At 41.7% G+C, this 23,980-nt stretch overlaps 1 protein-coding gene across 1 annotated transcript; it reads right to left on the reverse strand.

Annotated features, from left to right (window-relative positions):
• Window positions 1–1,462: 1,462 nt before the first annotated feature.
• Window positions 1,463–23,366, reverse strand: ISY1 (ISY1 splicing factor homolog). The gene is made up of 11 exons (XM_073352229.1): window positions 23,239–23,366; window positions 22,390–22,412; window positions 20,715–20,766; window positions 18,323–18,388; window positions 17,742–17,784; window positions 16,513–16,625; window positions 13,791–13,908; window positions 11,178–11,300; window positions 6,836–6,945; window positions 4,723–4,809; window positions 1,463–2,390 (listed from the first exon to the last, which is right to left on the reverse strand). Exons 1-11 carry the CDS (start codon window positions 23,239–23,241, stop codon window positions 2,283–2,285), a joined length of 846 nt encoding a protein of 281 aa, XP_073208330.1. The 5' UTR covers window positions 23,242–23,366; the 3' UTR covers window positions 1,463–2,282.
• Window positions 23,367–23,980: the final 614 nt, after the last annotated feature.

The following is a 23,980-nucleotide window of genomic DNA, read 5'->3' on the forward strand; positions in this document are numbered from 1 at the left end:
CAGTCAGCCTAAAATTATGTTCTATAATTACATACTATATCTGTTTTTCCACATTAAAACTAAATAAGCTTTCAGTTGCTAAGTGGAAACAACCCTTTTCGGCAGCTGGTATTCTTCTCATGACCCATTTTCAAATTTCTTCTGAAAAACCATCTTTTCCAGCTACCTCTTATTTGCTCTCATTTTACCTTAGCATACTGTAATTCCATGTGTATGGGGATAAAAATCATTGCATACAGCAATTTTCATAAAGTAGTTGAGTCATGTTGCTAAAACACACGGAAGCCCGTTACATAAACCACGTTATAGTGTAACAAACACTACTCTGAAAATATCTGAAGTCCTTATAGGCTTTGCTGACCCTACTCAATGCAGTTTTACCCCAGAGCATAGCATAGGGCATCGCACTGGGTCTTGGTGGTAGGTTTTTGTGGAAGTGGATAAAATGTTTTTTAAAAACTTCAAGTGTTCATGTTGCCTTTACTGTCACTTAGCACAAGATGGTGTTGAAAAGCTGCAGCCCCTGTTTGAAGAGCTCCATTTTCAGAGGATCCAGAGGACAGCATTGAGCAATTGCTCAGCTGCTCTAAGGGCTCTCTCAAGCAGTAGGTTTCTGGCAATCATCCCGTTCAACACATGAGATGCTACCAGAGAAGTTAGTGAAGTGGTACAGGCTGAGGGGCTTTCAATATGCAGGTCACACCCATCTTTACGTTTGTTTCAATGGACCTGTATGGTAACAGCTAATGGCCCTTACCACAGTGGCTGACCAAAATCAGAGCTCAGATTAGGGTAAAATGGCAAAAACTCAGCCCCAAAACAACTGATCTTATGCTGGCTAGCTAGGAAAAAGACTCAGTAAATTGTGGTAGTATTATCAACTCCTTTGATTGAGGGAGATGTGTATTTGTTACTCAGGTTTCCAATTTAGGTGTTGTCAGAGTCTCTGCTTCTACTCAGATTCTCTACTCTTCTTGTAGGTCTAGAAATAGCAGTAGTGGCCTTGAGTGCTTTTATTTTTTTTAAATATCTGTACTAGGCAAGATACAGACCTCATCACAGTAATCCATACCTTTGCCACCTTCAGACTGGATTACTGCAATGCAATACACAGGGGCTACATTTTAAGACTGCCTGGGAACTTTAGCTAGCACAGAATCTGCCTGTTTGTTGAATGCTACATTTCTCACAGACTATGCTCTGTGAACAGGAGTGACTTCCAGTTAGTCTCCATTCATGCCTGTACACTATAAGATGTTCAGGTTTCATAAGTTATTAAAACTACATAGCTTCGGTACCTCAGAGATTGCCTCATCATGTGCTACAGCACCCAAGAGCAGCTGGTGATGTGAGAGTTAACAGCCCTCTGGCTAAGGGATCTTATGACTTCCCTTCTCTAGTTATAGTAAGGAGAAAACACATTATTTTGAGTCAGATGGAAAACAATATAGAAAAAAATTAGTTTGTATAAAATGCTTTACTAAAAAGATCTGAGTAACTTATTACAAAGGTGAAAAAGTAATTACAATAATTGCTGAAATATCCAGCACTCTAGTAATCCATCCAGAAACAGTTATGAATCATAGCAGGAAAAGAAGTTTAGACTACAAGAAAACTGCACCACTTGGGCAGATAATTGAGAGGTTACTTCTTCAGAGTTTGAGTTATTTTTCCGAAATTTATGAAATAATCATGGAAACGGTCTTCAAACTCCATCTCAGACTAACAGGTTATAGGCTATCCTAATAGTTTAGAATTAGCAGACCTGCACCTAGAGGTCACCATAGGACGGCAGAATTAACAGTCAGAATGTGGAGGAATGAAAAGTATTTGCCAGCCATGTCACTCCTAGGGCATCTCCTCTGGCTTCAGAAGGAAACTCTTTGGTTTGCTTTTCCATTCAAGAGTGGTCGCTATGGAAGTGACCACTAGAGAAAAGGGAAAACAGGGAAGTAGGGGAAATAAATGGAAGCTAGAAAAAAAAAATAGTACTGAAAACATGAAGGAGGCCAACTTATTTTTGTTGGTCATTTTTTGAGACTGAGGGACAACAAATACATTCCTTAGGGTGGAGACAGATGAGAGGACAAACCTATATGGAGTAGACTACCTAAAACACTGGAATTTTTTAGGAAAATATGCAGGAGGATCATCTTTTATTCTTAGCATTAGCAAAGACTAACAGTTGCTGATGAGTCTATATTTAGGGGATCAAAGTAACTGCTGTCAGGATGGATTGTAAAAAAATTTTTAAAAAAATCATGCTACTAAGTGGTGAGACACTACAACCCTAGGAGTCTTTTAGCGTCTTCACTTTGTGCCATGAGAGTTTCACTGGCGTACTTCTGGAGGAGCTCCATCTTCTTTCTACGGACAAGAGCTTCCTCAATCTGCAAATACAAAACATAAAATCATTCAACCTTCAGTTCAATCACTAAAACCCAGAGATTCTAGATCAGGCAGAAAAGAAAACAGCCTGTGAAGGCTGGAAGAAGTTGACCTTTTATCAGAAAGCGGTACTGCACAGGACAGAAGCAGCAATAGTATTCATATTGCTCCCAACGTTCAGCTAAAAAATAATGCCGGTCAGCAAAGCCTATCACTGAAATGGAAGTAACTGATGACTTTACAGCTTTGCTACTGCACATTAGTATTTAAAAAGCTTCTGTGGACTGACTCATCTTCCATTATATTGAATATGACAATCTGCTCATAACTCTGATTGGATAAAATAATTCAAGTGAGTCATTTTCCCATTACAGGGCTTTGCAATGAGATTTGGATGCACAAACATGACAGCTCTAAAAGTAGGCCAAATCCATACCACAATAGGTTAATTTGTACTGTTTACTTTTCATTTCAAAGTTTATTGCTGTTTTTTAAATAAAAGAAACTGCCTGCATATGTTGCAGTCTTAATAAAATCACCACTAGGTTTCTGACAATTACAGGATTAAACATCTTCACTTGAACTCTATATCTATGCTCAAACACATACAACAGTTTTTTAAAGAGATAGCCCTTAGCCACAAAGTCTGGATCTGAACTTCCAAACACATGAGAAAGTTCAGATCCTGGGTTTTGGTCTAAACCAAGCTCTAGTATTTCAAAAGTTTTGTGCAGAAATTCCAATTGCATGTAAAAAATATGGATTTTTCATTTAAAAGGTTGCCAAGGAGAAAATGATCAACAAGTTCTACATTTGTCCTAAGGATATAAATCAGCAGATGCAATTCCACTTGTACAATCAGTGTTGTCATTTACTTTTCCCCATCTCTCTAATTGTTCCCTCTGAAAGTCAAATATCACCACAAGGAGTACAAAATAAGAAGTGGAATTGCACCTACACTGATTTATATCTTTAGGATAAGGCCTTATTATTGATCATACCTTTTTCAGGAACCTTTACATCAGAAGAGGTACAAAGCTTAGTTAATGTAAAACTGGCATTTCTATACAAACATCACAAGATAATTAAAATACACTCCTCATTCCTTTTGAAATCCACATAATTCTTATTCACAAGTACACTGCAAAATCAATGTTATTCCTATTAAAAACTATTACATATTTGTCTGAATGAGACTGTACCTAGTACATGACATTTAAAAAGTTCATTCGTTCAGAGAATGAACACCATTATAAATTATATCCACACTGATTTTGATTAAAAATAACTTCCTCTTCAGCTCTAGCTCTAGGCTGCAATAGGCAAACATTAAAATAAGAAATGGATGATTTAGTCATTAGAAACAGATTATTATATTCCAATGAGTAACACTTGCATATAAAAGGGTCTGGTCCATTAACACTTGCATATATTTACCCAAGAGACAACTTTTTTGCTTTACAACTGGAATCCCCCTATAATTCCCCTTGCCTACATCATTGAACAGTAGTTCAGCATCAGATACCCTGTTCTGACTGTTCCTCACAGGGCTGTGCTCACTAAATCAACAGTACTGCTATTCAGACTGCAGCATTTCTCTCTCCTATAATTTTGCCATCTCATTTTAGCATAGATTAACACTGTGCTTATCAACCATTTCATATGGATATATTACTGTTGTCCTCTCTTTCCTCTGAGGCTCTGGTGCCAAGCATTAGGGGGTATCTAGTGCTAGGTAAACATAAACTAGGTGAGAAGTGTCAAGAGTTGTTTCAGGTAAATTGATAAATTAAGCTAAGTATGTACCCTAAAACAATTTCAAAAGTGAACAGAAAAAGAGTGACTGATTTCAGGCTCATCTAACCAGGGCCATTTTTAAGAATGATCACTTGATTCCCTAAACAAACAAAAATAGAGGCATTAAAAGTTAACAAGAAAAAAAGCCAGATGCTAAAACTCCAAACTCAAAAACTTAGGAAGTTATTGGTAGCAAACCAGGATTATCTTTCGAGTAACCCATCATAAAGTATATTCTTATTTGCACACTACTTTACAAAATGTTTGAGACTCTCAGAGGAAAACATTCAAAACTACAAACATTATGTCCGATAATGCTCCTGGAAGGTAAACATCCCCATTTCAAAAGATGGGTAAATGGAGGTGAAGAGCTTTAATGATTTCCATAATGAGCCAATATTCAGGAAGAGAACCCAGGAGTTCTGCCCCTTAACCAGTAGGGAACTCCTTCTATAGGATGCGTGCCATTAATTAGGTCCTGCATTGTAACAACCTGCGAATGTCCATTTGTGCCTTTGTCTCCCAGTTATTTCTTACCTCTTGTTGTGATGGCACTGGAACATGGGCAATAAATTTCTGCTGGCCTTCTTCGCCTTCTTTTTCTTTGCTGCTTTCCTCATCAGACTACAAAATGAAAGAAGTTTAAACAAGCTTATTTTGCAGTTTCCATCAACAGGTTACTACAGCTAAACCTCACTGATCTGCAGTAGTAGAGGCAATCCCAAGGCAAATTATTGAAACTTGAGAACCACAAAGCGCTAAGGGCATGACCACTGTGGGAGACACTGCACTCCACGTAGCAATAGGGAAATATCACACCACCTTTACCCTGCTATTTAAAGTCCTAAAACAGAGTTGCTTACTTTCCTATGTACCAGGTGCCACCCCTTGTGCTGCTGATGTATGGAGCCATGTTCTTACTTTTCCCACATTTCTCCACATGGATGTGGAGCCATGTTCTTACTTTTCCCACATTTCTCAGCTGGGGCAGTGCAGAGAAACTAGTTAACTCAGGCAGGGGATTGGGGCCTTTACAGAGACAGCCATGCCATTTTTCCGTTGAGTGGTTGCTCAAGAGCTGTCACCTCACTCCGCACCGCTGGGCTCAATGTAGCCATGGGAGTTAACACAGATATAGACAGAGCAAGGTGGTGGGGGAACAGCAAGGCAAACTTTGTCAGCTAGACTAGTTCCTATGACAGGCCCAGCAGAGCTGCATGCAAGCGATCAGAACATGCTTCTGCAATGCTGCTGACCTCCCAGGAATAGGAGACAGAAGTAGCCCTATCTCAAGGTCTCAGTGAGTGTGGGATAGGGTTAGGAGTGACATGCACTCCCCCCACTGCCTTGCAGGAAGCGTGATGTCACAGCAGTACCCCTGCTCATTAACACCTGCAGAACCTTGCTAATCTGTGTTTCACAGAAGAGAAAAGCTGGAGGATAGTTTTGTAGTACATCAAAGTGTGAATAAGTGAAGTTCTACTGTACACAAAACAACTTAAGTTCAACTACAGACACTAAATATTCTACATATTGTATGTACACTGTCGTATCTGTACTGATAAGTAAAAACCTTTTGAGAGATTCAGAATCTCAAATGCCATCTATGCCATCCCCCACAAATAAAAACTCAAAATTAGTCTTCTTACTTGGTTTTCATTCCAATCACAGGAAAAAGCCTTCCCAACCTGCTGACTTTGGTCACACTCTAAGCATGCATTAGAATCAAAAGCCCCATTCTAGTGTTAATTTGTATCAACCAAAAACTCACGCATAGGGCCCTACCAAATTCACAGCCATGAAAAACGCACCACAGACTGTGAAATCTGGTCTTGTGTGTGCTTTTACCCTGTACTATACAGATTTCACAGGGGAGACCAGCATTTCTCAAATTGGGGGTCTTGACCCAAAAGGGAGCTGCAGGGGGATCATAAGGTTATTTTAGGCAGGTTGCGGTATTGCCACCCTTATTTCTGCACTGCCTTCAGAGCTGGGCATCCGGAGAGTGGCAGCTGTTGGCCAGGTGCCCAGCTCTGAAGGCAGCGCCCCGCCAGCAGCAGTGCAGAAGTAAGAGTGGCAATACCATACCATGCCACCCTTATTTCTGCACTGCCTTCAGAACTAGGTGGCTGAAGAGTGGCAGCTGCTGACTGAGGGCCCAGCTTTGCAGGAAACAGAGCAGAAGTAAGGGTGGCAATACCATACCATGCCACCCTTACTTCTGCGCTGCTGCTGGCAGTGGCTCTCCAGCTGCCCAGCCCTGAAGGCTGTGCCACCGCCGGTAGCAGCGCAAAAGTAAGGGGAGCAGTACCACAACCCGCCTACAATAACCGTGCGACACCCCTCCACCCCCAACTCCTTTTGGGTCAGAACCTCTACAATTACAACACACTGAAATTTCAGATTGAAATAGCTGAAATCATGAAAATTATGATTTTAAAAGTCTTATGACAGTGAAATTGACCGAAATGGACCATGAATTTGGTAGGGCCCGACTCATGCAAACAGTACAGAGGGTAGCAAAATTCTCCTCAGAACAAAGCAGCCATTCTGGTTCCAAGTAATTAATGCTGAAGACATCCAAAGGATACTCATGCTATCCAGCCTATTAATTGCTATCAAGACTTCAGTCTCTTATTCACTGTGGTACCTCATCATCAACGGCATATATGTTTATTTCCTCCTCTTCCTCCTCCTTGTCACCTCCTGCAAGTCGTGCCTCTCTCTCTACTTTCCATTTTTCCACTGCTTCTGCTATGACTGGGTAGAAAAACAAAGTGGAGATACTACATAACTAGGTTTAAAAGCAATGTCAGACAAAAAGTCAGTTCTAGAGCTGATGCTAATTCTTCTGAGTTCTTGTATACAGACTTTTATCATGCACTTGTAACAATGCTCCTGGTTAGATCCACAGGGATTGAACCTGGGACCTCCATCTAAAAACCATGAGCTTCTACTGATTGAGCAAAAGGACTAGGTCCATTAGTTCAAAGGCAGAGGAAGACCCAAAACAAGGAAAGGTAGTTATCTACCAAAGGGAGACAAAGTCACACTTAGTGTGAACTGCACTGTAACCAGGCTGAACCTTGAACGTGACCAAGTTGTTAGACTGGTTACAGAACATGGTTAATGGCCCAGACTCCACACTATAATTGTGTTGGAACCAGATCCAGGGAACACTGTTCTAAATGGATTCAATACCACAGCTATATTTGTAGTGCAAGCAGGCACACGAAAACAGGCTGCTTGATGGCAGTTAACGTACCATAAGGCTGTCAAATACAAAATTTCTCGAGTAATTACTACATGGTTAAACCACGTTCTGCTCGACTCATTTTTATTTTCTCCATTTTATAATCCATGCCAAATGAAATGTACTTCTATTTAAGGTAACTGGACTTGGTTGTAGGGACCTTATGTTGTGGATAACTACTGTTGGGCTACTATACCTGGGGTACTGCAAATGCTAATACACCCTTAACCATAACAGTAGCTGTGCTACTTCAAGTTATAAGTAGTGTGAACGTTGCTCCACTCCTCTTTTCTTCATGCCTTTACCTGATTTTGCAGCCTTCACGTTAGGGTCCACATCTATCTCAAATGAGCCTGCAAATATCCTGCAAGGACTACCAACGTATGCAATGACAGCCCATCTCAACCATTCAAGGTTAGTCAGTCTCCTAGCAAAGAAGACAGCAATGTCTCTAAAAAGCCCACAGAGATTTGCTAATAGCTTTCTTATCATGCAGTTAGAGTTACAATACCCAGAAAGCAGCAATTTTTCATCTTTGACAGCAACTAGGGAATTACTAGCCCTTCTTTACTCATGTAAAGAAACAAAACTACAGGAGAAAACAAACTGACCAGTGTCATATAGCTGTGCTGCTACGTGATAGCATAAGTGATGAAAAAGAAAGCTACTGCTAATTAGGAAAGTTCAAGTAGTGTTTAACCTTTTAATTCTATATCTCACATGAGCAGACCATAAAAGAGCCTGGATGATGTCTCACATAACTGGTGACCTTTATTTTTCTATTAAAAACATCTTAAAGATGTCATGTGCTACTACTTTGGGGCAGTCCTTCATATACTGGGAGGAAAAAAAAAAATATCTGAAGCACCCATCCCAACAATTCTAGGAGCTTACACAAGCTTTTGAAACACACACACGTTAAAAATCCAAAATATTATTTTCCCGAACTCCAATGAATTGCCCACCAAAATAACAACCTTCTTCATGAGACCTCATAACCCTGAACCCCCACCCAATCAAAAGAAGCTAGAGAAAACATATACTCCTTACAGCATGCTCCAGAGGCCAACAAATTCCACCTTACACGAACCAATTAAATTCCCTGCTTCCCCGCATTCAAACCAAGGGGCTTGAGCATCTCCATTTATTACAGATGGCACAGTGTCATTTGGGGAGAAAGTTTCTTAAGCAGTCACGTGAATCCAGTACACTACCCCTTCTGTCTGTAACCAAATGATGCCAAGATAAAACACTAGACGTTTTTAATGTTTGCACCAGCCCCTATATATGCTCAGATCTTATTTTCACTCTAATGCTTCACTCCTTTCTGCGTATTTGAGCTCCCAGCCCTTCCCTGTTCCCACCTTTTGCTACCTTCCACCCACTTTAGGCTCCATCCCACAACACTCCAACTGTTGCTACTCTCATATCCCTGCTACTCTCATATCCATTCCTTCCACTGTGCTTTCCCACTATTCTTTCCACAAAGGATCCAATCCCATTCCTGCCAAATGCTTCTATCCCAGTCAATGGCAGCCCAGTCCCACACTATTACTGCTGCCTTTACCAACCCTCCTTGTGCGCCAAGCACCCTCCTACTCTCACCAGTCCAACCATTGCTAGATCATCACCCACTCCCTTAGATCGGCTTGATCTATTCTTACCTACTTCTGTCCCTGCACATTCCATCCAGGAGGAAGCCAAATTATGCTCCAACCCTAGGTATGCAGCAAGACCCCGATTTGAGGCACTACCATTAGATCCTGTAGTAACTAGGATGCTAGGCAGCACCCTGCAGTCCTTAGAGGCTCTCTTTTAACATGTTTCAGAGTAGCAGCCGTATTAGTCTATATTCGCAAAAAGAAAAGGAGTACTTGTGGCACCTTAGAGACTAACAAATTTATTTGAGCATAAGCTTTCGTGACAAAAGCTTATGCTCAAATAAATTTGTTAGTCTCTAAGGTGCCACAAGTACTCCTTTTCTTTTAACATGGTTTCCTATATACCTCTCCCTACTGCACAGCTTTCAGCATTCCTGTGCTACTGAAATTGCAGGTAGTGAAAGGGGACCTGGCTTTGCAGCTCAATTCAAGTGCTGTGTATTGTGCAACACATGGGGCCTGCTCAAACATGTTACAACTGAATGTTTGCTCCTTCTAGCTGCAGCAGAACAGATGCAAGTTGATGACTACACAGCCTGGATTAGCATTTATGGTCAGATCAGGTCACAGAGTAGCTATCCGAAAAGAACAGCTCTGCAGGAAAAACAAGCCTGCAGTTAGAAATGAGGGGGGGAAGCCATGAAAGAAAAGGCTGTTATAAGGGACTTGAAAAAAGGTTGAGTGCATAACCTGTGGCTCTGACATCATTTGACTCAGCTGAAGTATATAATACAGGTTTGTCTCTATGTATTCAAAAGAGACTGAAGTAAACCAGAAAGGGACGAAGTCAATGGAATAATATCAAGTCTACAACGACACAGATATTCATTTCAAGAAGGTATAACCTGGGACTTTTACTGGCTATGCAGATGAGCTAACTCAAGTCAACCTAATGTTTTCTCCATAAATATTGAGGTCATAGTGGGAAGAAAAACCAGGTGAAAGGCAGTATTTCATAACTATTTATAGAGCTTCCCCCTGTAATCAATTACAGCAGCTCAGCTATTTCCTCTGTGGCTCATCTAATTTGCTTTAGGCTCATTCCTTCCATAATATAAGAATTACAATGATTAGTTTCCCCTGTATCCTTGTGATTACAGACATAACAGTTTAGCATATGCTTAGGCTAACTGGAGTCAGGTGGTCAATCACACACATGGTTTCTACTCCTTTATGCAGCAAGCCATTTAGGATCAATAAATAACTTAACCAGTCTTACCAATGCACATTTCTAAATGCTAAGTTTAGGTTACATTCCAATGGACTTTTTTTTGTAAGATGTTCTACTGAATTCATGTATGCCCCACCATAGTAATACTAGCAATCAGGGCTAGTATAGCCCTTTTCCAGTGGACCTTAAAGTTCTACACAAAAGCAGGGAAACTGGTATCTTCATTTTACAGACAGGGAACACGGGTACAGAGAGGCTAACGTGCCCAAAGCCTGTGTTAGTGGCAGTACCTGGTATAGTATCTAGATATCCAGGCTCTCCAGCACCCACTGGCTCCAGTGGAAAGGTGTAAGCCAGCTGGCTTCCAAAAAAAATTAGTCCTTGCAGCTGTATACTTTTGTTTGGAAGCAGATGGAGGAATGAGAGAAATTGCATCCCCTCTTTAAATGAAAATATGCTAGTTTTCCTGAGTTGGATTTTTATATAACTTACTCAAAGGTTGCTGAATAAAGTTTTACACTGAAATTTCAGCAAGAGACAGCCAGAAAGTGTGACAGGAAGATGCCTACCCTTTTATTTTAAATGGAAGCACAGTAGTTAAATGGGACAACAAAAATATTCCTATCAAAGAGCTTTCAGTACACTAAGTTAAACTATCAAAGGTAGGAGTACTGCTTATTCACTGTAGGTAGAACTACGTACAATGAAGATCTACAAACCACCGAAGAAAAGGCAGTGAAGCACCATTTTAAAAAGTAAAGGCAAAAAACAAAAAAAAACCCACCAACCCTTCTGCGCTAAGTAACATGCAACTTGGAGATGGTTACATGTAACAAGCTCGGGACACCAGAAACAGCCTTAAATGAAGCTGCACCCAGTTTATATAGGACTTTTTGATTTCACATACCTTTCTTTTCATGTTCCTGTTCCAATGGCTCCAAGACGCCATCATCTTCATCCCTGTAGCCATAATACTCCGCATCAATAGCCTTCATAAGCTCAGCTCGAGTCTTCCTTGGAGGAGGGAGAGCTGAAGGAACAAGAGACCATCACACTCTCAACGACCCGAAAAAAAGATGATTCTACCAATCCATGAGGGCTGGTCCTGTCCTCATGGATCACATCAACCCTGTACCATTTGTCTAACGAGGCAGATCTGACCATCATCCTAACCCCTCACGTTCCCATCAGCTTCCACTTTCTGGCAATTTTCTTTTAATTGATGCCAGCTTCATGCTGCCAACCAGTGCTCCTAGAAAGTAGTTTCTTTGAGTTCTACAAACCCTACTTCAGCCGTGGATGACAATATCTAAAAGTGGATAGGGAAATCCCATATGGCCCTCTGTGGCTATGTCTACACTGCAATGAAACTGCAGCTGGCCCATGTCGGCTGACTCAGACGCACAGGCTCAGGCTGTGAGGCTATACAATTGCAGCGTACAGGCTCAGGCTGCGGCTGGAGAGCAGGCTCTGGGACCCTGCATGGGGGAGGATCCCAGAGCCTGTGTTCCAGCCCAAGCTCAAACTTCTACACTATAGCTCTGCAGCTTAAATGCTGCAAGCCCAAGTCAGCTGAGACAGGCCGGCTGTGGGTGTTTTATTGCAGTGTAGACATACCCCGGGGGATTCTGGAGCAAGGCTTCCTGAGGAAAAAGTGTAAAATGGTTCCATTTGGGCTTTTAGGCCCAAGTGCCTCTTGACCAAATTATGCAATATTTATGCAGAAGATTGGCTAGGACCAGCCAAAGGGTCAATAGGTCCACTAGACACACATTACAGAGATATCCATTGATCACCTGCCTCTTAAAAAAAAAAAAAAATGACTGAGATAGAAGATTAGATAGGCCATTAATCAGAAACTATATGTAGACTGCTATACTGTTACTGATCAATGGCTTACCTAGTTCACAAGCTAGATTAAATCCAACTCATACAAATAAAGAAAAAATTTTCCATAGGATATTTACCTTTTCCTTTTACTACAAAGTTAGTTCACATTCTTAAGCATTATAGTGAATACAAGAAGCACCTTTTCATGAGATTTAGTCAATATGAAATCTGGAGTGGAGAGCTGAACACAGGTAGAGTCATTTTAACAGGACAGCATCAAATAATTTTAACCAAAGGTTAGTTTTATGAGCTTACAGGCATGCCATCCTGCCTTAGAAAAGTGTGTGGTCTCTACTTCATACTAGATACAGGAGTTGGAGCATGACTGTAAAATAAGGAAGGGAAGAGAAGACAATTTCCCCTTTTGCAAAAAGAAAAGGAGTACTTGTGGCACCTTAGAGACTAACCAATTTATTTGAGCATAAGCTTTCGTGAGCTACAGCTCACTTCATCGGATGCAGTGAGCTGTAGCTCACGAAAGCTTATGCTCAAGCTCACTGCATCCGATGAAGTGAGCTGTAGCTCACGAAAGCTTATGCTCAAATAAATTGGTTAGTCTCTAAGGTGCCACAAGTACTCCTTTTCTTTTTGCGAATACAGACTAACACAGCTGTTACTCTGAAATTTCCCCTTTTATCATCCTGCCCTTGTTTGGAACAGTCACTGAATGAATATAAAATATTTGAGCTTCGGGAGTGCAGAAAAACAATTTTATCTAATTCCAATCAAGTTAATCATGGCTGTGAAAGAATAGGTATGTAAATAAATGGGTTTCTTCTCAGTCAAGGAAAGAGCTTTTAATGGAGGACTTAAGTTATACTATGGTAAATGTCTGACTAGACCAGAGGTGGGCAAACTACGGCTCGCCGGCCACATCCAGCCCACAGGACCGTCCTGCCCGGCCCTTGAGCTCCTGGCCCAGGATGCTAGCCCCCAGCCCCTCCCCCCCCACAACCATGCTGCCATGCAGGCAGCGCAGCTTGCACCCGCCCACCCCCCAGGCTTTCCAGTAAGCCTGTCCTGCTGCTCTGAGCGGCATGGAAAGGGGGGGAGGGGGAGGCAGGAGGATGGGGCAGAGGTTCGGGTGGAGGGAGGGCGGTCAGGAGACAGAGCAGGGGGGGCTGGATAGGGGGTGGGGTTCTGCGCGGGCGGTCAGGGGTGGAGGGGGAGTTGGATGGGTCCGGGGTTCTGAGGGGGGCAGTCAGGGGACTGGGGGGGTGGTCAGGGGACAAGGAGTAGGGCGGGTTGGAGGGGTCAGGAGTTCTGAGGGGGGCAGTCAGGGGGTGGGAAGTGGGAGAGGGTAGGGGCCAGGCTGTTTGCAGAGGCTCAGACTTCCCTACCCAGCCCTCCATACCGTTTTGCAACCCCAATCTGGCCCTTGGACCAAAAAGTTTGCCCACCCCTGGACTAGACTGATCACTAGCCTAATATGTATGCCCACCTCCTTTTCCCTAGGATTCACCCTACATTCCAGATGACACATTTTGTATGACAGAGATGCTAGAGATCACTGATGTTATCCTGGCTGAAAAAGCCACAATTCTGAAGTGGGGGAAACTTCGCATCTGTGATAGTCACCCATCAATACAGAAACAACAAATAATTCTGAAAAGCAGCTAAAGTTACTTACGTTCCTTTTCAAAGAGCTCTCTGACACCCGGTAAATCTTTAGCAGCTCCAAAATATTTGTAACCCCTGTTTCCTGGAACTTCCTTGCCTTCATGATCTAGCATTTTAGGACCAACTCTCTTTAAAAATAAAGTACATAAAAATCATTGCTCCTGTCCATGGTCATTTTTCTTTCCCCATGTTAATTAGCATTACCCATTCTCTGGCTTACTAGGCTAAAAAACTGTTCTCTAGGTATGTTAGATGATTCAGGAGTAGCAGCCCACTCAGACAATCTTTTTATTTTTCAAAAGAGAAAATGTCCTCTCTTTTATTGAGTGCCAAGCAGTTAGAAGGACTGCGCAAAACATGGAGTACTCTGACCCACGACAGACCCACCTTGTCATCTCACGTGCTGGATTTTACAGTAGAGGGACAAGAGGGGATTAAAATGCCATACACAGAAGTTTACGATCCGACTCCCTATGTGATCCTTACCAGTCCAACTTTTAACAGAAGGGCCTGATAAATCAGCACAAATTATTAGGACTTTCAAGTGATTAAAAAAATTAATCGCAATTAACTGCACTGTTAAACAATAATAGAATATTATTTATGTTAATATTTTTGGATGTTTTCTATATTTCCAAATATACTGATTTCAATTACAACACAATACAAAGTGTACAGTGCTCCCTTTATATTTATTTTTGATTTTTTTTATTTTTTATTTTTTTTTTTTACAGTGCACAAACATTTGCACTGTAAAAAAAACTAATAGTATTTTTAATTAACCTAATGCAAGTACTGTAATACAATCTCTTTATCATGAAAGTTGAACTTACAAACATAGAATTATGTACAAAAAAATAATTGCATTCAAAAACAAATCAAGGTAAAACTTTAGAGCCTACAAGTCCACTCAGTCCTATTTCTTGTTCAGCCACTTGCTCAGACAAACAAGTTTCTTTACATTTGCAGGAGATAATGCTGCTCGCTTCTTGTTTACAATGTCACCTGAAAGTGAGAACAGGTGTTCGCATGGCACTGTTGTAGCCAGCATTGCCAGATATTTAGCGACAGATGCACTAAAGTTTCGTTTGTCCCTTCATACTTCAACACCATTCCAGAGGATATGCATCCATGCTGATGGCGGTTCTGCTCGATAATGATCCAAAGCACTGCAGACTGACGCATGTTCGTTTTCATCATTTCAGTCAGATGCCACCTGCAGAAGGTTGATTTTTGTTTTTGGTGGGTCAGGTTCTGTAGTTTCTGCATTAGTTTTTGTCTTTTAAGACTTTTGGAAGCATGTTCCACACCTTGACCCTCTCAGATTTTGGAAGGCACTTAAACCTTGGTTTGAGTGCTGTAGCTATCTTTAGAAATCTCACATTGGTACCTTCTTTGTGTTTTGTCAAATCTGCTGTGAAAGTGTTCTTAAAACAAGTAATGTGTGCTGGATCATCATCAGAGACTGCTATAACATGAAATATGTGGTAGAATACGGGTAAAACAGAGCAAGAAACATACAATTCTCACCCAAGGAGTTCAGTCACTAATTTAATTAACACATTTTTTTAAAACGAGCATCAGCAGCATAGAAGCATGTCCTCTGGAAGGTGGCCGAAGCATGAATGGGCATACGAATATTTAGCAAATCTGGCACGTAAATACCTTGCAATGCCAGCTACAAAAGTGCCATGTGAATGCCTGTTCTCACTTTCTGGTGACATTGTAAATAAGAAATGGGCAGCATTATCTCCTGTAAATGTAAACAAATTTGTATCTCTTAGCGATTGGCTGAACCAGAAGTAGGACTGAGTGGGCCCTGTAGGCTGTAAAGTTTTACATGGTTTTGTTTTTTAGTTCAGTTATGTAACAAAAAAACCCTACATTTGTAAGTTGCACTTTCACAATAAAGAGAATGCACTACAGTACTTGTATGAGGTGAATTGAAAAATACTATTTCTTTTTTTTTTACAGTGTAAATATTTGTAATCAAAAATATAAAGTGAGCACTGTTCACTTTGTATTCTGTGTTGTAACTGAAATCAATATATTTAAAAAGGTAGAAAAACATCCAAAATATTTAATAAATTTCAACTGGTATTCTATTGTTAAACAGAACTAAACTGCTATTAATTTTTTTAATAGCATGAGTTAACTGCGATTAATTGACAGCCCTACAAATTACATTTTGATCTTTCATCATGAGATGTTTTGTGTCAGAGACCTGTATGTCAAAAGTCAAGTATTTAATTATTTCATGATCAGTCAGAGGATTTACTCTCTGATCACCTTTACACACTGACTGACATGTAATATAGGACAGTGGAGCCACAGAAAGTGGCAGATAGAGTTTGTGTATCTCTTCGGATTCTGAACAAAAAATACTAATAGCCTAATCTTAACAAGACCCTAAGGCTGAAAGAAAGCCATCAAATAGTCATTTTCAGAACCTGGAGAGGGAGAGAAAGATAGGACATCACTATTTGATCTAACATGCCATTCAGCGTGTTTAGAGGTTGAACAAGATGTGTTAATCATTGAAATACCAGCCACTAGGAAAAAAATAACCAAACGTGTTTAATACATCTCTGTTGTATACACTATGAAATGCTGGACATCCAATATTCAGTAGATTAAAGTTTCTAGTCTTGGGTTGATGGCCTTTCACTTTGCTAGCCATTCACAGTTAACTGCAGAGATGTTGTTTACCAACACAGTTGTTTTATACTTACTGCATAATCAGGACCTCCCAGCTCCTTTATCCGGACCTCCCAGTGCCCCTTCTCTCTTAGAAGTTTGTTAATTTCATCATTCAAGTCTCGAATTCTGAATTCACCTAAACCAGCTTCAAGATAAAACAAATGAAGAAGTTCTTACAGGCACTGTATACTAACCACTTCGGAAAGACTCATTTCTCTCTGTTCCCCTATGGGGAATACTCTCCAAACTCTTGTTGGAGGCCCAGCACTTTTCTTGCTTTAACCAGAGTTCTTGCCTCTGAACAAGCAGTTTGAGGGCTCGAAAGACTTAACTTGAGCACACTGCCCCTCCTTGGGGAGAAGGAGTTGGACTAGGTACTGACCCTCCTATAGGAAACTCATTTTTATCCACTCTGCCAGGAAGCAATATCTTAAATGGGGATGAAAAGTGACGGCTCACTGGTCCATGACCAGTACTTAGAGTACATTATTCCTAAAAGCACTGGCCTATCCATTTTTAGTCCTGGCATGTCATGAAATGTATAATGCCTGGGTGTCATTTAACTTAATTTTCTTCAATATTTGTAGTTGAATACTGACACTTAAACGTCAATCATTTCACAAAACTAAATTCATGAAACCTTAAGACAAGCTTCAACAGCACAGTTAGGTGGATAAAATATTAGACTTTTCTCCCCTATTTAATTGGACTATTGTAGCTCCTCATAAAAGCAGACACAAGAACTGTTCATAACAGCATTTGACATAGCCTCTCAGGTTTCTTAGTGCAGATAATCTCCGTGGCAATAAAGATTTTTAATTTGTGAATTTTTAAAAAAGTAAATATTTACCAACAAATACTGAAAAAAGTGTAAGAGTTAAGCAAACCAACACAACACTTTAAAAATGAGGTCTAGCCATAGATAGCCTTAAAAGCATCCACTAAAAGCAGGCCAGAATTGATGCGAAGGAAGGAGGTAAGATGGCAAATAGAATGATGCAGTTTTAACATCAAACCCATTATTGCTAGAAACAATTGCTATGCTCCACTGAAGAGGTGGAGTTCCTTCTAGCCCCAGTGTCAGATATCGAGCATTAAAATAGTCACCAGGACCACTGTCCAGCAGTGCTATTTTGAGACTGATCCACAACTTAAAAACAGCAGCCAATATGATTTTATAGCCAGGTAAATTAAAGCAGAGAGTTAACTGACATTGGTACCAAAGTTTCACACAAATCAACTGCAATTAAAAGATGCTCACCATTTTGAATCTGTGCCACTTTCTTGGAAATTTCTCCAATAATCTATTTAAATAAAAACAATTACGAAGAAATTAGTTTTTCTTGATGAATCAGAAGTCAAGGTAGTTTCAACTGTTAAACCATTCTACATGCTTAAGAGAACTTATATTTGAAATATCAATAAGATGTTAATAAAAGTTTAATTTGGGCACAAACACTATTTAGAATGACTATCTAAAGAACTATCCATACTAGGAAATGCATCATCCATGACTCCTTTTTGTACAGACATTTGCACCTTTGTGCTAACAATAACCTGCAGTCTATCCTTTAACTTTCTGGTTATTATGGTTAAAATATGACACGCTCTATTTTAGCTCAGGCCTCAGTCAATCCCTAATTTAACTGTTTACACATGAGTAAGGAGAACAATTCTAGCAGCAAAAAAATTAGATTTAGTTCAGTGTTCAGTACAATTATCTCATTAATTTTGACTGTATAAATATTTTGCTAAAATTATGCATATTTTGATTATTTATCAGTCCATCCTCTACAGAATTAGAAAAGCCTGACGTTCACTGCCTAGATATGCGATGCATACCTGACGTCTCCATTTCTCAGCTTTCGGCAACTCATTACATTCTGATGCAAGAAAAGGTCTTCGCTCCTGTTTGGGAGAAAGACATGTACATTGTAAAGCTTCAAACCACCTAATATTGAAGCTTCACATGTTTCCAAAACAACTGATATTTCATGCTCTGAGTGTAACATGGCCTAGTTGTTCCTGGATTAGTCCCAGGCAAATCAGCCACTCGTGCCTCCTTACTTGAGTTTCCTGTGTTCCCATCCCATCTTTAAAGATTTAATATAACAGCCCTGATTAAATAAATTCCATTTAACCACTGAACACAGCCACCAATTCAAGCCCAGCATGTACAAGTAGAGCCTGTCGTCTTTCCATTCAAATCCTTTTCCCTCCATTCTCCAAACCCTATTCTCTCCATTCTTCATCACCAGCAATGCTCTAGTCAGTGTGACTCAAGCGTAGCATCACTTTTGACTCCTCTGCCCACACCTAGTCCATTCCATTGCTTCTCTACATCTATAAAATTTATCCCTTCCTTTCTATTGCTGTTGCTAATATTCCAGTCCATGTCCTAGTTTTCTGCATTAACAACGACAGCTTCCAACTCCATGGCCTCTTACCCTTCCAGTTCATTCAAAAAACTGCTACAAAAATCATTTTCCTTTCCTGCCACTAGCCACTTCACTACCTTTGTTTGCATCCTTCCATTAACATCTGTTATTCCATACATACATTCATAGTATTCCTCACCTTCAAGTCTCCCTACTTACATATTTGCCCCTACAGCTCCTCTTACTCCCACTTCTTACACTCCTTCCAGGCCTTACTTTCACATAATTTATGTCTCCCCTTATGTTTGGAACAGACTCCCAATTAGTGTGTGTCCCCCAACCCCCAAAACACATCATCCCTTCCTCTAGGAAACTCCTGAAAAGCCACCTGTTCAAAGTTTATCTGCAATAGCCATGGTTTCCTACTGCATTACTCTATATCAGGGGTTCTCAAACTTCATTGCACCACAACCCTCTTCTGACAACAAAAATTACTACAGGACCCAGGGGTGGGGGCCATAGTCAAAGCACTACTGCCCTAGGCCAGAGAGCCAAAGCCGAAGCTCAAGTGGTTCAGCCCCAGGCCGGGGACCTGTAACCTTAGCCCCAACACCCAGGGCTGATGCCCTCAGGCTTGGGCTTTGGCCCTGGGCCCCAGCAAGTCTAAGACAGCCCTGACGACCCCATTAAAATGGGGTCGCGACTCACAGTTTGAGAACCACTGCTCTATCTTGTCCTCCTCGGAGTTTATAAATGTATCAGTACTCGGGGAAAAGATGCAAAATTGTAACTCAGAACAAAGCCCTTTAGTAGGTTGTGTGTTTCCTTCTGAAAAAACACTTACTCCAAACAAGAAACTTGTCCTCATTTTGAGAAATAAACATTGATCCAAATCCTTCCATTGACCTGATCTTGCAATTCACCTGAAGAGAGTGGACTCCTGCACCCACACAGAGCTCCAGTGGAGTCAATGCATGGCTGCACCTGGGGAGTCAGTTAAGAATCAGGGCCTAAGATAATGGGTCCTTTTTTAGTTTCAGAATCCAACCTTTTGACCAGTGTTTTACGCAAAGCCACTGACCAACAATTTTTCAAGTCATGTGCCAATCTAACTTGATTTGAGGGTTAAAAGTTTCTCCTACCATGCATGGTTAAATTTAAGCATAGATGTGATAGAAGACACCACATGGCTGAATAATGGCACAGCATGCTGTGTCATGTGCAAGCCCGGAGTTTGGATTAGCCCTTGAAGTGGAATGCTTAGGGGTCGCTACTTTGGTAGTACAATACTAGGGAAGTGAAAAGATTATAAAAGGGCTTTTCTAGCTCTCCTGAGCTAACTGGGAAAGAAGCCAAACAAAGCCCATGATCAAAACTAATGTCAATGAATGTACACTCAGTTAGCAGAAGGAAATCTCTATCACTACATTTTTAGAATTGCCTTCTGAATGACCTTGCTGGTATCTCTGTTATTCTTCCAATATCAAGGTATATTGCTTCTACTGTGAAATGCCAACTTGGCTTTGGCCATATGGACTATCTACAGTATTAGAAGTTGATTTAAGCATGGTCCACTGTATGCCTCTCCAGAACAGTTTTTCAGACCTTCCGCAGCAATAACTGTTACTTGTGGGTTTTGTTGCCATACTGCTTTCCAGAGCTTCTCCTAATTTAAGCCCCTTTCCTGGTGGCCACCTTAGCCCTTGTGCAGCAATTACATGGGTCACATTCCTTCTGCTCGCAGTTGTTGAAGCAGCACTGCATGTCGCTTTGCATTATGTGCTGATAGGTGAGGACTAATTTCTTGGTTATTCATTTAAAAACCAACATAGAAGACCTATTTTTCTCCAGCCTACCTTAACTTTTCCTTCCTCAAGCTGAGCTTGGCGAAATCTCGCCAAGGCTGTCCTGAAAGGAAGAAAGGAAATTAGTTTACTTTTAAAACCTCTTCATTCTAACAGCAGTGATTTTCTAAACCAAGGTTTTCAAAGGACTTAACTGGTTAAGTTCTGCATGGATACACCTATATTATATATAGGCTTTCAAAAAATAAAATGATAACTACTGTTTCCATTAAGAACATTCCAACATTGAAGAAGCCACCAGTCACCAGTGCAGTCACCCAGCCATGAATTTTGTGTTAGTATTAGAAGTACCAACAGCCTGCTGGGGAGGCAGAGGGAGACTACTACATCAAGCTTGTTCATTTTAAAGAAACATTTCAATAATATTTCTCAACAGCTCAGGAAGAGTCTCCGTACGTTCTGTGGCTGATTAATATACATAGCTTGTTTGTTTTTAAAAATAGGTATGTCTAAAAATTTCTTTAAGTATCTCTCCCACCACTACTACCAAGGGATTCTGCAAAAACCCATCCCTCCACTGTCCCCCATAACCAAAGTTATAGCACCCCTGACTCTAGCCAAGATGACTGCAGGTTACTTCAGATTGGTTCTCCTCTAGTGAGCTAAAGAGGACACAGTTGCTTGAGACAGAAGAAACAGCTCCTAAGGGTATGGGCATAAACATGATAATGCTGCAGTCCTCCCATCGTGGCAGCGAAGGACTGAACTAAGCCTTGGTTGCATGGCAGTGTAACTTCAGGCTACTCCTATGTTAGTTTCCTGTAAATTAAAAACCCAAGAACAAAACACTTTCCTCGCTTTGCAATGAGCTAAGTAACTCTCACAGGACAAAGTACTTTGTGCAACACTAACAGGCCATGCAAAGAATAAAGGGTGCTGCTCATCAAACTGACATACCACATTGATTCATAATATATTAGCATCTAAATTAGCACACATCTCCAATGGGGGGTTGCAATTCTGTAATCAATTCACATTTACAATGCTGAAGACAATTTGACAGAAAAAGAGGCACAAGTGCCATGATAATGCAAGCAGATACTTCAAACCATTCACCTCCTGAATGTTCACCTCTGCCCAGCCAAAAAGACAACACAGCTGTTCCAGTAAGGACCACTAAAAGTGCTACCACACCTGCATCTGACATCTAACTTTAGTAACACTTCTAGAACCCAGAGGCTAAACAGTAACACTGGTTTATGATTTTTCATCTTGTAATGTCCATAACTGCCATAAAAAACAGCTGATTAAGTAGGGGGGAAGTATTACAAAAGTCCTGATACTTTGAGTATCATCACAAATTATACTTTACAGGTATGTTTAACATGGAATATTACTGTGTATTAACCAAGGTTCCTTGAATTTAAGTCAGTGTGGATGAAATACCAATGCCTTTCAAGCATGGAGCAGATCATCAGTCCTGTTCATACATCAAAATACACATATGAAAGATGCATTTGCATATCTATATACACACACACACTACTACTCTGAAATAAAAACAAGTACTTCATTTAGACGGTAAGACATGCGGACAGAACTTAATAGCTAAAGAACGCATCTAAGTGTTCAGTTACCAAGGTGATGAGCAACATATACCAATAGGCAGTGCACTGTGACAGACACTTTGAATGACAAACATAACCAAGTTCACAGCTGTACTTACATAGCCTTTTCTGCATTTCGAGCCTAAAAAAAAAAAAGACAGAGAAACAGATTAACAGGTTAACTAATACTTAAAAGTTCAGCCTCAGTCTAGCACAAAAATGACTAGCACTAGTAAATGCTTGCAAATAATAAAAATAAGAACGAAGTGCCCACCTTTGTTCAAAATCTCCCCAGTCCCCCATCCCAGGCCTTAAATCTTATGTATACTATTTTTGCACCTAGGATGGACCAAGACCTCACTGTGCACTGTACAAACTCAGAAAACACAGTCCCTCTCCAAAAGATGTTATAATCTAAATACAACACCAGAGAACAGATGGCCAGACTGGCAAAGGAGCACAGGGAAATAATGTGACGCTGCTTCAAGGAGAGGGTGAACAAACTGGATTTCCCAGGGAGGCCCACGCATGTGTCCTGGGAGCTGTTGGCAAAGGGCACACAATGAACACAGTGGGACCCCGAGAAAATGCACAGAGCCTGTATGAACTCCACGCTGCCAGGGAAGAACGTTTGTACAGCGCCTAGCACAAGGATCTGGGGCCCAGGGTCCAAGGCTCCACCACAACACAAATCACAGCAGCAGCCCCCTTGCGAGCCGGAGCTAGTCACTGTGCGAACGCCATGGCCCCAGACGCAGCTGAGAGGAACGTGGGCGCGCGGGTCCCGGCACAACACAGCCGGGGAAGCGGGGCGGAGCCGCCTCTAGAGAAGGCCCAGGCTGGCCGGTGGAGGGGGCCGCGGGGAGCCGGGCGGGGGCGGCCTGTATGCAGAGGGGGCGTGGGGATCCCAAGGGTGCAGGGAAGAGGTCCCAGCAGGGCGCGCGGCGCGGACGCAGCCCGTCACTCACCATGATCCCCGCTGCCTCACGGGCCCCGCAAGTGGCACCTTCTTCTCCGGCCGCCTCCCACGCGCGGACAACAGGAAGCGCCGCCTCGGTGGAGCAGGGCGGAGGTCAGCGGTCAACGTCAGCCGCCAATGCCCCGGAAGAAGATTGAGGAGGCGGCAGAAGCAGGAAGTTGCTACGGAACGTAAGGTGAGCCAAACCGGAAACGGAACTTCCCCTCCAGCCTAGTCCCAGCCGCTCGCTGGACCGTGACGCAGCGACACTTCCGGCTTTGCACCCCGTGCTCGTACTTTGGCGCTTGCCTGAGCTGTCTTCGCGCAAGAGCAGTGTGTGGTTCTCTGTGGAGCATGCGCAGTGAAGCGCTCACCTCCCTTGCGACCTGCTTGAAGGCGCAGGCGCAGTAAATCTGCTGAGTGGGGTGGGCTCTATGGTGTGTTGAGGCTTTTCCCACGCAGGCAAAGGGTTAGACGGCGTCAGTCTGCAGCGCAGCCACCTGCTACCTTTCCCCAGCACTAAGGCCCAGGTCCTCAGAGGGATTTAGGTGCCTAATGCGGCTCTGGATCTAAATCCTGCCCTAGGCACAGGCAATTAAAAATATTATTTGTAAACCTTCTCTCCCCTGCACATTAACTTTGTTATCCAACCTTCTCAATAGTAGAGGAGTGCAAAACCCTTCGCACCAGTACAGTTCCTCAAAATCTAATGAGTACTTGCGGCACCTTAGAGCCATATGGTTCCCAGGTGG

This window comes from Lepidochelys kempii, chromosome 7 (assembly GCF_965140265.1).
Source record: "Lepidochelys kempii isolate rLepKem1 chromosome 7, rLepKem1.hap2, whole genome shotgun sequence".
In the NCBI taxonomy this organism is placed as follows: Eukaryota; Metazoa; Chordata; order Testudines; family Cheloniidae; genus Lepidochelys; species Lepidochelys kempii.